The following is a 10,803-nucleotide window of genomic DNA, read 5'->3' on the forward strand; positions in this document are numbered from 1 at the left end:
TCCTGCTCGCTTCCTCTCCCATATTCTGGGCATTTTATAGCCACCACTACTTGGCAGCGGAGATGCCATGGTGCGCTGTCGATCCTCCTCTTGGCCATCGCTCATCTGGGGAGCGAAACAGGTTGGAGAAATCAGCGCACGTTGAAGATTCCTGGATGCGCACTACAATGCATTTGCCCGCTTGATTGGCCCGGATGGTGTCCATCGAGTTCCACTTTCCCAGCTCCAACCTTGTCTTTGGGACTGCCTCCCGACTGAGTAAGTGTATTATCTCTGGTCCTCCTGCTACTGCTACTGCTGTTCCTTGTCTCGTACCTTCCTGACTCTGTTTCCCGTACCTAATCCTCGGTCCGAACAGGGCTTAGCATCGACCTCCTCCCGTTTGGCCACTCCTTTTGCCGCACCCGTCGCGGCTCATGTCGTAACTCGCAATGGGCCGAAAAGGTTTCGGGATGGATCCAGGGGCAAAAAATCAATCCTCGAAAATTCGGTTTTTTTGTCCCCGATAGCAATACTCATCCAAACTCAGATGTATCACCACCAGTTCAAAATTGAGACGAAGTTATACAGGTCTCTTGGCCAATTTAGACCTGTGGTCCCTGATGTGGCAGCGATTCTGCGGTGACAAATGCTGGCAATGGGCACGTCCGCACTCTCGGGGAATTTCCGGACCCCAACCCTTCGAAACGGGTAAAATTCTGTGATAATAATAACACAGTGCGTGGCGCATACCATCAATTCTTCTACCCAGAACTGAATTGCCTGTCAGTTGACGTTGTCGATGCATACCGACCCACTGATGCAGAACCATAACCTCCCATGGCTTGGCGGAAGAGAGTCTCTGGAAGGTTGAGGATCATGAACCATCTGCTCCCCTAGCCATCAGGTTCAACCTTCGCCTCCTATGATGCTTCGACTGAGTGCCGTGGATCCCTGTCCGCCTTGGCAATATGGTGGCTCCCCCTTGTTATGATTCCTAATTCTCCTGACCTAAATTGGATATTTCATACGCCTAGATATTGGGCCCCGCGATACTGATTATCTCAAGTCTAGACTGTGATGCTCTTCGCCTGGTGAGCCAACCACTCTTGCCATGCCCCTGCAGGTCGGCTGTTATACTCTTGGCCATGCTGTGTTGACACTTGAAGGACGATCTTTCTGGCAGCCCAAGAAGCACTGCCTTACTGTAGCCCCAAAGCATAGGGGTTGATGCGTAGTCTTATATGACCTGTGGAATGTCCTGTCTGTTGGAGGTGCAATGCATCGCTGGTAGTCGAGCTCGTGGAACAATTGGTTCTTCCAGAAGCCATTGCATTACCTGAGCAAACACCCTGTCTTACCAAAATTTTTTTTTCATATCCACTCCACAATTATCAATTCAGTTCTCCGTATCCCAAAACGTTTTTCCGTGCTGTTTCGCTGTGGGCCCCCGGTGTACAATAGTAGTACGGGTCCGCTCAGCTTGCTAAGGCCTGGTCACCCCTCTCTGGTTAAAAGGCTGGCTCATTCCTTTCGAGGCACTTGAACCAGACATTGTTTACTTCTTGATATTCTCCTACTGTTCACGAGCAGGGAAGCCGGTGGCTTTTGCTCTCCATCAGTTACATTGCTTCACACCTCTTCTCTCTATTCCTCTCTTTGATTCCTTCACCTCATATCTTATACATCACCGTATAGACCATAGTCGATCAGCACTATGAACGTTGAAACGAGCCTCCCTGGCTCGTCTGGTTCGGATCTGGAAACCTTCCACCATGAGACCAAGAAACATGCCAACCACGATTCCGAGATATCTGTCAATCATGAAGCCGACTTGGGCGTCAACCATACATTTGAGAAACCAGGTCGAGTGGGTCTCCGCGAGCGTCTACACCATTTTACCTGGGCCTGGTATACCTTGACCATGAGCTGCGGCGGGTTGGCCCTCCTAATTGTCAACCAGCCTTATGACTTCAAGGGCTTGAAGGACATTTCCCGGGTAGTCTACTGTCTCAACATTGCATTCTTCGTCATCGTCACTACGCTCATGGCCATCAGATTCATCTTGCATAAGAACATGTTGGAGTCTCTCGGCCATGACCGTGAAGGTCTCTTCTTCCCGACCTTCTGGCTCTCCATTGCAACCATGATCACTGGCTTGTACAAGTGCTTTGGTGATGACTCGAACGAAAAATTTACCAAGTGTCTCCAAGTCCTCTTCTGGATCTACTGTGGCTTCACCATGATCACCGCCGTCGCTCAGTACTCTTTTGTCTTTGCCACCCACAAATACGAGCTGCACACCATGATGCCGTCGTGGATTCTGCCAGCCTTCCCTGTCATGCTTAGCGGTACCATCGCGTCCGTTATCGCAAGCGGACAGCCGGCTAGTGATGGAATACCTATGGTCATCGCCGGTATTACCTTCCAGGGTCTTGGTTTCTCTATCAGTTTCATGATGTACGCCCACTACATCGGACGACTGATGGAGGTCGGCTTGCCGAGTCCCGAACACAGACCTGGAATGTTCATCTGTGTTGGCCCACCTGCCTTTACTGCCCTCGCTTTGGTTGGTATGGCTAAGGCGCTGCCTGATGACTTCCAGATCGTCGGTGATCCCCACGCTGTTATCGACGGACGCATCATGCTGTTCCTCGCTGTCAGTGCGGCCATCTTCCTTTGGGCTCTGAGTTTCTGGTTCTTCTGCATTGCGGTTGTTGCTGTCGTCCGCTCCCCGCCCAAGGGTTTCCATCTCAACTGGTTCGCCATGGTCTTCCCCAACACCGGTTTCACTCTTGCCACCATCACCCTGGCCAACATGTTTGAGAGCCCAGGCGTCAAGGGCGTGGCCACCGCCATGTCTCTCTGTGTCATCATCATGTTTATCTTTGTCTTGGTTAGCGCCATCCGGGCCGTTATCCGCAAGGACATCATGTGGCCGGGTCAAGATGAGGATGTGTCTGAATGATTCCTCACACCGCCTTGGTTCCTTTTCCATTTCTCGTCTCATATTTTAGCCTCAGCATCTTTTGGGTTTCAATGTTCTTGCATCTCTAGCGGTGAATTCTGGTGAAACGATTATATGCATACACTATATTGAGCGCTCATTCTTTGTGTCAGCCTTTTTACGACTCCTTTGGATTGTTGTTCTAGCTACACAGGCGTTTGGGATACATTATAGATTTAGAATCAGACTTTTCCATGTCCTACAATCCCCTTTTTTTATTTGTGATTCCACCGGAAGTTCCCTAGGGTAGACAACTAGTAATGGCCCACGTTCTACTGCGTGAACAGCAACCCGATCTCTTCTTGCTACACAATACGGACTCTCTCGTAGTGTGATGGTCATCACGAGAGACTGCGTGGAATGGTATTTGTCGCATCGACCCGTTCACTCTTGCCCCCGTTCACATTTCTCGACCGTTCACTATCTCCACTTCCTAATCAGGGCGAGAGATGCCTCCAATTCCACGAGAATATGTGAATCCTGGTGTTCAGCGTAACGCCGTGAGGCTCTCATTCCACGATCTGAGCCCTCATTCCACGGCTTCCTCTCTCATTCCCATGTATAGAGTGAACGGAGGCACTGGACTGTGAACGATGATCTGGACTCTGATGACTGATGATTCTCAGGTATAAAAATGCCCTCCTTTTCGCTCCAAATTTCTCCTTCGCATTCTCCCCTCCTCTCCATACTCAGCAAGGTCTCAAGCATCGATCTGACTGCTCATCAGCTCACCATACACTCTTTTGGATCATCATCATCTCTATCGTCTTCATCATCTTCATCTTCATCACACTCTCTTTCGAAGCTTGGATGGCTGCTGTAACCTTTCATTAGTTTCTTCTTCATTTCTAGTCATTCCTTGTCCTTCTGTCAACGATGTATCCCCACTCAGTATTTTGCCTTTCCTTCTACACCGCATACTGCCCCTCATGTAATCTCCACACTCTTTCTACCGCTTTCTTACGCTCACCTCACACTCTCCATCAATCATGACTTGTCAAGGAGGGGTAATATTCCTTGCTTTGGGGACCCTCCATCGCCTCACCTGATCACTTTCTTTTTTGGGGATGGGGATTCAGTCTAACGAGCGGGGAACAACCCTAAGAAGCCGTCTGTTCCGAAGGCACGACCTTCAATTGTTTTCGTTATACGTCACACCATCTCATTTGTGGTATTATTTCTGTTCTTCTTCATTATGACTCTCATTTGTGCCGGTTTTCTCTTTGGTGCCACGTGGGCCTGTCCAGTTGGCCTCACTCAAGTTTTGGGGCGGGATGAGATCGACTAGCAGCAACATCCGCCTCATCTCGCCTAGCGAAACGGGAAAATCTCAGCTCGCGTACCGCGTATTTCTAAAACCCCCCCGGGGAAATACCGGCTATGATGGTTTGGCATAAGCCGGCTTCTCCGAATTCCCCGACCGTCGTGGGCATACATTCGGCTTCGGCATGCCGGGGGCGGCTCTCTTTGCCACGGCATCTCCAAGCTCATCGTCGCCGAGATACCCACAGTAAGCATAAAAAAGCCCCTGGTTCCAGCCACTCAGGAAAACTAACCCCACTTGGTCAGGGCACACCATGGGGATACAATCACCTTTTGGGTCACCGGTCTTGCCTCGGATGAAGTCCGTCGAGCAACCTGCCACTCTGTAATTCTTATTGGAAACAAGCAGAATAGCGTTGAAAAAAAAAAGCTCTTCTCGGCGACGATCCAGCCCTCGATCGGCTCACTGTGCCGGAAGATCGTACCGCGGCCATCCAACCACATCCCCTCGATTATTATGCATAAAGCGCCTTTTTATGCTTATTCGAATTTGCATTTCTTGTCCTCTATGCTTATCCTCATGCCAATTTTCATTAATCTTTTCTTTGCCCCCCACCCAACGCGCCGACCGAGCGGTTTGCATCTCCGCAGCAGTTCTGACTCGCGTCCCCCTCTTCTCCAAAAGCCGCTTCGTTCGTGGCTCCCTTACGACTCCTTATTGCATTGTCTCTCGTAACAGAATCACGCCATGATGCCTCAACAACTCTGAGACGCCCTTGCACAACTCCGCAGGACATTTAGTCTCCATCGTTCACGTGCAGTCCACCCCCGATGATCTGTGGCCGCGTTAGTGATTTCTATGACATACTGAAATCAAGCCCCATGGAGAAGGCCTGCGCCGACGATTCTGATTACGGCAACTCGCCCGTCATAGTATATACGCTGCGACACCAATTCTATACTACCCCAACTATCATTCGGTGGAGATGGCATATACGAGACTTCTTGATCTTGATTGGCTGGCCCAGTCTTCATCGACACCACTGACAGCTCTCACCTATACACAATGGACAGTGTGCCAACCAGTGCATAATCATATAATCTCCAAAACGGTGTACAACATCCCGACGCTTTGCAACAGTGTCGCGAATGGTGATTATAATCTTAACCGTCGCTGCGTATATAAATCGACACTATAAGCCCATCGAACACATCCGAAGGGCCAGCGGGCAAGAAGAAGTGCACTACTGTATTGTATATAATATATATTCCCGACATTCTGAGCCCATCGACTTTTCGGGCTACGCTATATATCGGAAGAAAACAGAGAAACTTTCGAGGCATCAGAAGGCTTCGTTGATCGGGACGAAAGTGACCTAGTGACAGATTCTCGTCACTTTAACAGATCAAGCACTGGCTGATCGGCTCCTTGGCCTACGCTGTATATTGACAGGATGAGTGTGGACGCTTTCGAGACCTCAGAAGGCTTCGTCGATTGGGACGATAATGATCCTTTGAGCCCACGAAACTTTATTTGCGATGCGACGCTGGCTCGTCGATGCCGCGCTGGAAGAGCCACTGATGTACGCTTTCGACATTCTGCAGCCATACATTCTTTTTCCACTCACTGCTTCGAGCCGAACAACCATTTCTTCGAAACAACAAACTCAAGTCATTCCTTCGCTTTATATACTGGCGCTACAATCACCACGGCGTTTCACCTCGTCGCTTCGATTAGCTAGCTAGCTCTAGCTTCAGCTCCAGAAGGGCTCGAAAGAATGAGACATTGAGGGACATTGTCCGTTGGACGGTCGCTCCTCTTAGCGTTCGACTGCTTCCTCTATATAGCGACTGTGCAGGCACCAGTCAGCCTCTATATATCTTTCCATCGCGGCTGATCCTTGAACGATGGATATAGCCTCCAGAGTGGCAATAATAAAACTCTACGAGGCAGCTATCTTACGAACACCACTTCGATTTCCACATTCTAAGAGTTCACTTGACGCAACCTTTCAGTTGACGGGGCTCTCCTGAAATCGAAATCTCATGGAAGCGAAGAAAAACTTGAACAGCTCGACTTGCCTGAGACGATGGTCTCCTTGTTGTTCCGTCGCTTCATTGCTCCGTGGCGTTCTCGCTTCGACGTCCACTGCTCCGTTGTCTCATCTCCTGAAGCCCAAAGCATTTCGTCGCTTCATTGCTGCGTCACTTTATTGCTGCGTCGCTTTATCGCTGCGTCGATTACCTCCTGGCTAAGTCCTGCACTTCATCGTCTGCAGCATGTGCCAACACCACGATGCTTCCAAGGACTACGACGAAAGACATCGGACTAGCAATTCAAATCTCTCATGTCTCTCACTTCTTTCACATCTTGAATGTAGAGGATCAAGGAAATTCTTGCCAAAACAGCACCGAAGGGGAGGACATGAACGCAGGCAATGGTGATGGCTCCGGCAAACGTCTCCAAAGCTCATTGAAGATAGCATTAGCATTTCTTCGAAGACCGAGGAGAAACGCTATGCCCTCAATCTGGACAAGGCTGGGATTTCATGAAGTACAATCGGCACTGGAGAAACACTGCAATCCGGCTACTCGTACGCATGACTGGGCTGAACAGTCTTAGCGATGAGCTCAAACTTCAGTCTGCTCGCTGCATAGACCGTGGTCTGTCTTTCTGTCAGCCTGACATTGGCTGTCCGATCTCCAACATCATACCCAAGTGGATTAAGCTGGTGTACCTTGGTTCAAGAACCATCACCAAAGGCACATTGGATTCAAGGTATTTCGCAGGCACTATTACTGGGAAGCCTGACTTAATCATATATATAAAGGCTGGAGTCAATACTTTCGAACGCGACCACGACCGGTGAAAGACGTCAACTCTCGCAACAACGATGGCTCCGGCAAAAGTCTTATAAACGACCACCAACCGTCTTCGAAAACTACGACGCAAGGCATTATATATACGCGATGGAAGCCAACCTCGTCAAGGATGCCTTGGCACATTGGAAGCCACAGGAATGAGAGGACAGCTTGAAGGAGTGAGAATACTTGCGGCATTGGCTGCTGTCGCAAACGCTTCTCACTAAGACTCACAAGACTCGGAAACCAGACTCATTGGTGGTACCTCGTGGCCAACTTCCAAAGTACAGCCATCATTATACTTTCCTATATACACTCCAATGTACAAGATGCCTTGGCGAATGCGGGAAGAACAAACAAGGGAAAGGACATTGAACAGATGACTTTGTCTGCGACAATTGTTTCGTCCAGACCAGCCAGCGTCGGCCGAATGCTCTGGCATTTACCAAAAGCAACTGCGTTGGCGCAGGGTTCGCTAATTACGACGCAAGGGATCACTTTTCTCCAAAAGTACCCCTGCGATTGGGTTTGCCAATTACTACGGAAGGCATCGTTCTCGCCAATTTTACGACGATGGCCTTTTGGGTTGGTGATACACAATCGCCAGGACTTGCGCAGCAATGGAAAGTCTCCTAGAACTACCTGATTGTTCCGTCGCATTATGTCGCCCTCCAAAAGTGATCGGTCGCTGCGAAAGCTCATCGCTCTTTTCACCTTGACAATCCAGAGTCAACGAGTCGGAACTCATCTCATCGAGCTATGACTGAAGGCAGGGCTTGCCAATTACTATGGAACGCATCATCTTACTTGAAGCAGCGCTGAAGACATTAAGGATGCAGCCAATGGGGATCGCACAGCATAAATTGCCTGCAATAATCATCGTCGCTTGACTGTTCCGTCGCATCGAATGACGGCTGGTGACTCAGAGGCTAGACTCACTCGACTTACAAACGCCTCTGACTGATCTGGTAACTCTACGCTTTTCATGCGGTCAGAGACGTTGATTTTGCTACCTTCGAAAAAAATAAAAAATAAAGAAAGAAAAAAGAAAAGGAAAAAAGGGAAAGGGAAAAAGGAAAGGAAAAAGGGAAAAGAAAAGACAAATTGGAATAAAACCCTTATATATAGAAGACCTCCGAGCTCGGTTATGAACATGACGGAGTGCGTCTCGACTACAATATTGTCCTTCGGAGGAAGCTTTTTGAAAGAAAAAAGCCCATACGAGAGATGCAAATTCGTGCACGAAATCTACAAGGATATCATCATTCTCACCGGCTGCGACAAAAAGCCAAGCACCAAGCTACCTAGAGCTGTGATTTTGGACTGCGTCACAAGCTCGCTTTACACAGCGACGTATGGTGCTGGTGGAAATCGGCTAGCTTTTATCATCGCAAACAAGCGAGAAGAGTAATCGGTGCTGAAATCACTTGGAGGCTTAGTGGGTGTCATTGCCACTTGAAAGCGCCATTGCGACTTCGTATATCGATGGTGACCTCGACTTAGTTGTTACTCTCACAGCCGTCTTACGATCTCCGACACAATCTATATACAGTTTGACCCAGTGTCTCAGCACACTGCTGCGTCGACTCTTATAAGACTACAACGATCATCTTCGGATCCAGCAGCAATGCGATATCTGATGGGGCCTATACTATCACGGTCACAATCTACGGTTCCGACGCTTTAGTTTCACGCATTGTTCCTAAAGCTGTCCAACCTCTGCTACCGCATCCGAAACCTCAAGCCCACTTCGATCGAGCGACCCAGCTATGACTATTGCATCGCTGAATCTTCCAAGCATGGCATGGCTTCAAAAAATCGCGTCACTGAGCCTTACTACAGTCCCTGGTCGATCTTACAGCAGCTATGATGCCTATTATAACTTATCGTAACACACAACGATGTCCAGTTACTCTTTCCATGCGGTATCTGTCAATTGCGACTTCTCGTCGAAAAGAAAGACGAAGATCACTATATACGGCTGCTTGAGCACCTAGGTGGACTCTGAACTTGACGATGCTCCATTTAATAGTCTCACTTTGGGCCTGGGACGGGTAGTTCCAATCTTCATTTACTATACATGCGGCCCTCGAGCCTGCTTTCAACCTCGACATTACTGGGGAGATGCCGGATCTTTCTGAAGGCGAGCTTTTGAATGAGTCATCTGGTCAAATGGAAAAAATGTCCAAGAACGCGTCTTAAAGTCATCATCTAGATATTTTTTGGCCACGTCGCATGGTATCAGCCATATCAGAAAAAGAGTGAAACGAGAAAGGTATATGGTAGATCCATCTTCGGCCATAGAACTGGCAAAAGGCAAGCTCATCAGCAATCACCCTGAGCAAAGTTTGAACAAGCTTCGAACAACAGTATTGCCGGAAGCCCATTTCTTAGTGTAGCAGGTGGCACAGTGGGTGACCGGTTTGCCCGTCATGAGCTAAGTGCACCGATGATGCTCTACACAAGTTCTCCATTCATCGGTCCTGAGGTGAGCTGTGATTGACAATAGAACCGACAGCAAACGCCTTGCGTCAAATGGTCCATTTCGAATTGTTGGCGCACGGTCTGGATAACGAAGCGACATCTACTTCTTCAAATTCTCAAAAGTGTCCTTACGCAAGCGACCGTGTGGTATCGCTTTTTCCAACCCATCGCTTGATTCTTCTTATCTTGCTGGGGACATACTTCTTCGATTGCTCTTTGTTTCGGCAACCATCTGCTAGAAGCTGGCATCGAATTCTCTTGAGCTGAATGGCCAAAGGCGATGCATCCAATGGGTCGGTTGCGACGATATTCTTCGCAAAAGAGGAAGCAGCAAGATATATTGCGGTTGGCTCGAATCTCGGGCGATGATAAAGTGACAGCACTTTGGCTTCTTGACAACCTCGTCAACAGCCGAACTCCAATTTCGTCTACATCACACTTCGGCTCTAGTCTCGGTGCATGCCAAAGCTTGGTGAAAATCAATGGTCGAGACGGCAACGTTATCGCTCTCAATCTTTCGACGCAGACTCTCATTTGGAAGAAAACACTTCACGCAAATACCTAAATTGCCTGCTTGAACGTTGAGATCAAAAACGCGGATGACATCGACCTTGGCTTCAAGTCTTCGTCCTCTGGTCACTCTCAATAATTACTAGCCCTTCGACACTGGCTACTAATCTCATTCTGCACGAATACATACCTGTGTTCTTGTACCTTTTTCATCTAAGGAACATTTTAAAATCTCCTATTCTTTAGAGGTAGATCTAGCCGATCAAGAGTTCACCTGATCCCAAACACACAGGAGAACCAAGCCCAAAGCGACAACCATCTCTACAAAAACGCCTAACGCATTCGGCTTTCCAAGGCAATGAAGAGGACTGGAAGCACCCAATCTCCCGTGCCATGGCCCACACGCATCACGAATGACTTTGTAATGCTGGATGATGCGAAAGCGCTTATCTTTCTACCACAACAGACTTTCGCAAATACAATTGCCTCTCGATGCTGCAAGCAGCAGTGGTTGGGGTTGCATACGAACCCCAGCGATTTCTCTATCACGCTGGGAGAAATCGTCGACGTTGGGACCACTCGACCGGATCATAAAACCCATGCCGTTATAACACAAGCACTCGTCATTTACATCTCTATCGCTCATAGCTCATCTCTCAAACGATTCAATGCTTTTGCCATGACTTAAGAACACAAGG

The 10,803-nt window shown here is 48.7% G+C and overlaps 6 protein-coding genes across 6 annotated transcripts; 2 read left to right on the forward strand and 4 right to left on the reverse strand.

Moving 5' to 3' along the window:
• Positions 1-131: 131 nt before the first annotated feature.
• Positions 132-1,310, reverse strand: BO83DRAFT_412589 (uncharacterized protein; the record flags this gene model as incomplete). Its single annotated transcript, XM_025534416.1, has 6 exons — positions 132-254; positions 316-413; positions 591-698; positions 865-963; positions 1,084-1,176; positions 1,229-1,310. 6 exons carry the CDS (start codon positions 1,308-1,310, stop codon positions 132-134), a joined length of 603 nt encoding a protein of 200 aa, XP_025382317.1.
• Positions 1,311-1,696: 386 nt separating this feature from the next.
• Positions 1,697-3,172, forward strand: BO83DRAFT_412590 (tellurite-resistance/dicarboxylate transporter family protein; the record flags this gene model as incomplete). The annotated part of the gene is made up of 1 exon (XM_025534417.1): positions 1,697-3,172. One exon carries the CDS (start codon positions 1,697-1,699, stop codon positions 2,945-2,947), a length of 1,251 nt encoding a protein of 416 aa, XP_025382318.1. The 3' UTR covers positions 2,948-3,172.
• A 105-nt stretch (positions 3,173-3,277) lies between these two features.
• Positions 3,278-4,023, reverse strand: BO83DRAFT_412591 (uncharacterized protein; the record flags this gene model as incomplete). The annotated part of the gene is made up of 5 exons (XM_025534418.1): positions 3,278-3,419; positions 3,505-3,534; positions 3,559-3,702; positions 3,724-3,834; positions 3,981-4,023. The coding sequence occupies 5 exons, from the start codon at positions 4,021-4,023 to the stop codon at positions 3,328-3,330; spliced, it is 420 nt and encodes a 139-aa protein (XP_025382319.1). The 3' UTR covers positions 3,278-3,327.
• Positions 4,024-4,788: 765 nt separating this feature from the next.
• BO83DRAFT_190142 (uncharacterized protein) lies at positions 4,789-5,140 on the reverse strand. The gene has a single exon (XM_025526541.1). The coding sequence runs from the start codon at positions 5,044-5,046 to the stop codon at positions 4,843-4,845; it is 204 nt and encodes a 67-aa protein (XP_025382320.1). The 5' UTR covers positions 5,047-5,140; the 3' UTR covers positions 4,789-4,842.
• A 3,088-nt stretch (positions 5,141-8,228) lies between these two features.
• On the forward strand, positions 8,229-8,918 carry BO83DRAFT_458683 (uncharacterized protein). Its single transcript, XM_025537142.1, has one exon. The coding sequence runs from the start codon at positions 8,259-8,261 to the stop codon at positions 8,520-8,522; it is 264 nt and encodes an 87-aa protein (XP_025382321.1). The 5' UTR covers positions 8,229-8,258; the 3' UTR covers positions 8,523-8,918.
• On the reverse strand, positions 8,723-9,464 carry BO83DRAFT_458687 (uncharacterized protein). The gene has a single exon (XM_025537143.1). It carries the CDS (start codon positions 9,223-9,225, stop codon positions 8,995-8,997), a length of 231 nt encoding a protein of 76 aa, XP_025382322.1. The 5' UTR covers positions 9,226-9,464; the 3' UTR covers positions 8,723-8,994.
• Between the last annotated feature and the right edge of the window lie 1,339 nt (positions 9,465-10,803).

The sequence above is a fragment of the Aspergillus eucalypticola genome, assembly GCF_003184535.1.
Source record: "Aspergillus eucalypticola CBS 122712 chromosome Unknown BO83scaffold_45, whole genome shotgun sequence".
Lineage (NCBI taxonomy): Eukaryota > Fungi > Ascomycota > Eurotiomycetes > Eurotiales > Aspergillaceae > Aspergillus > Aspergillus eucalypticola.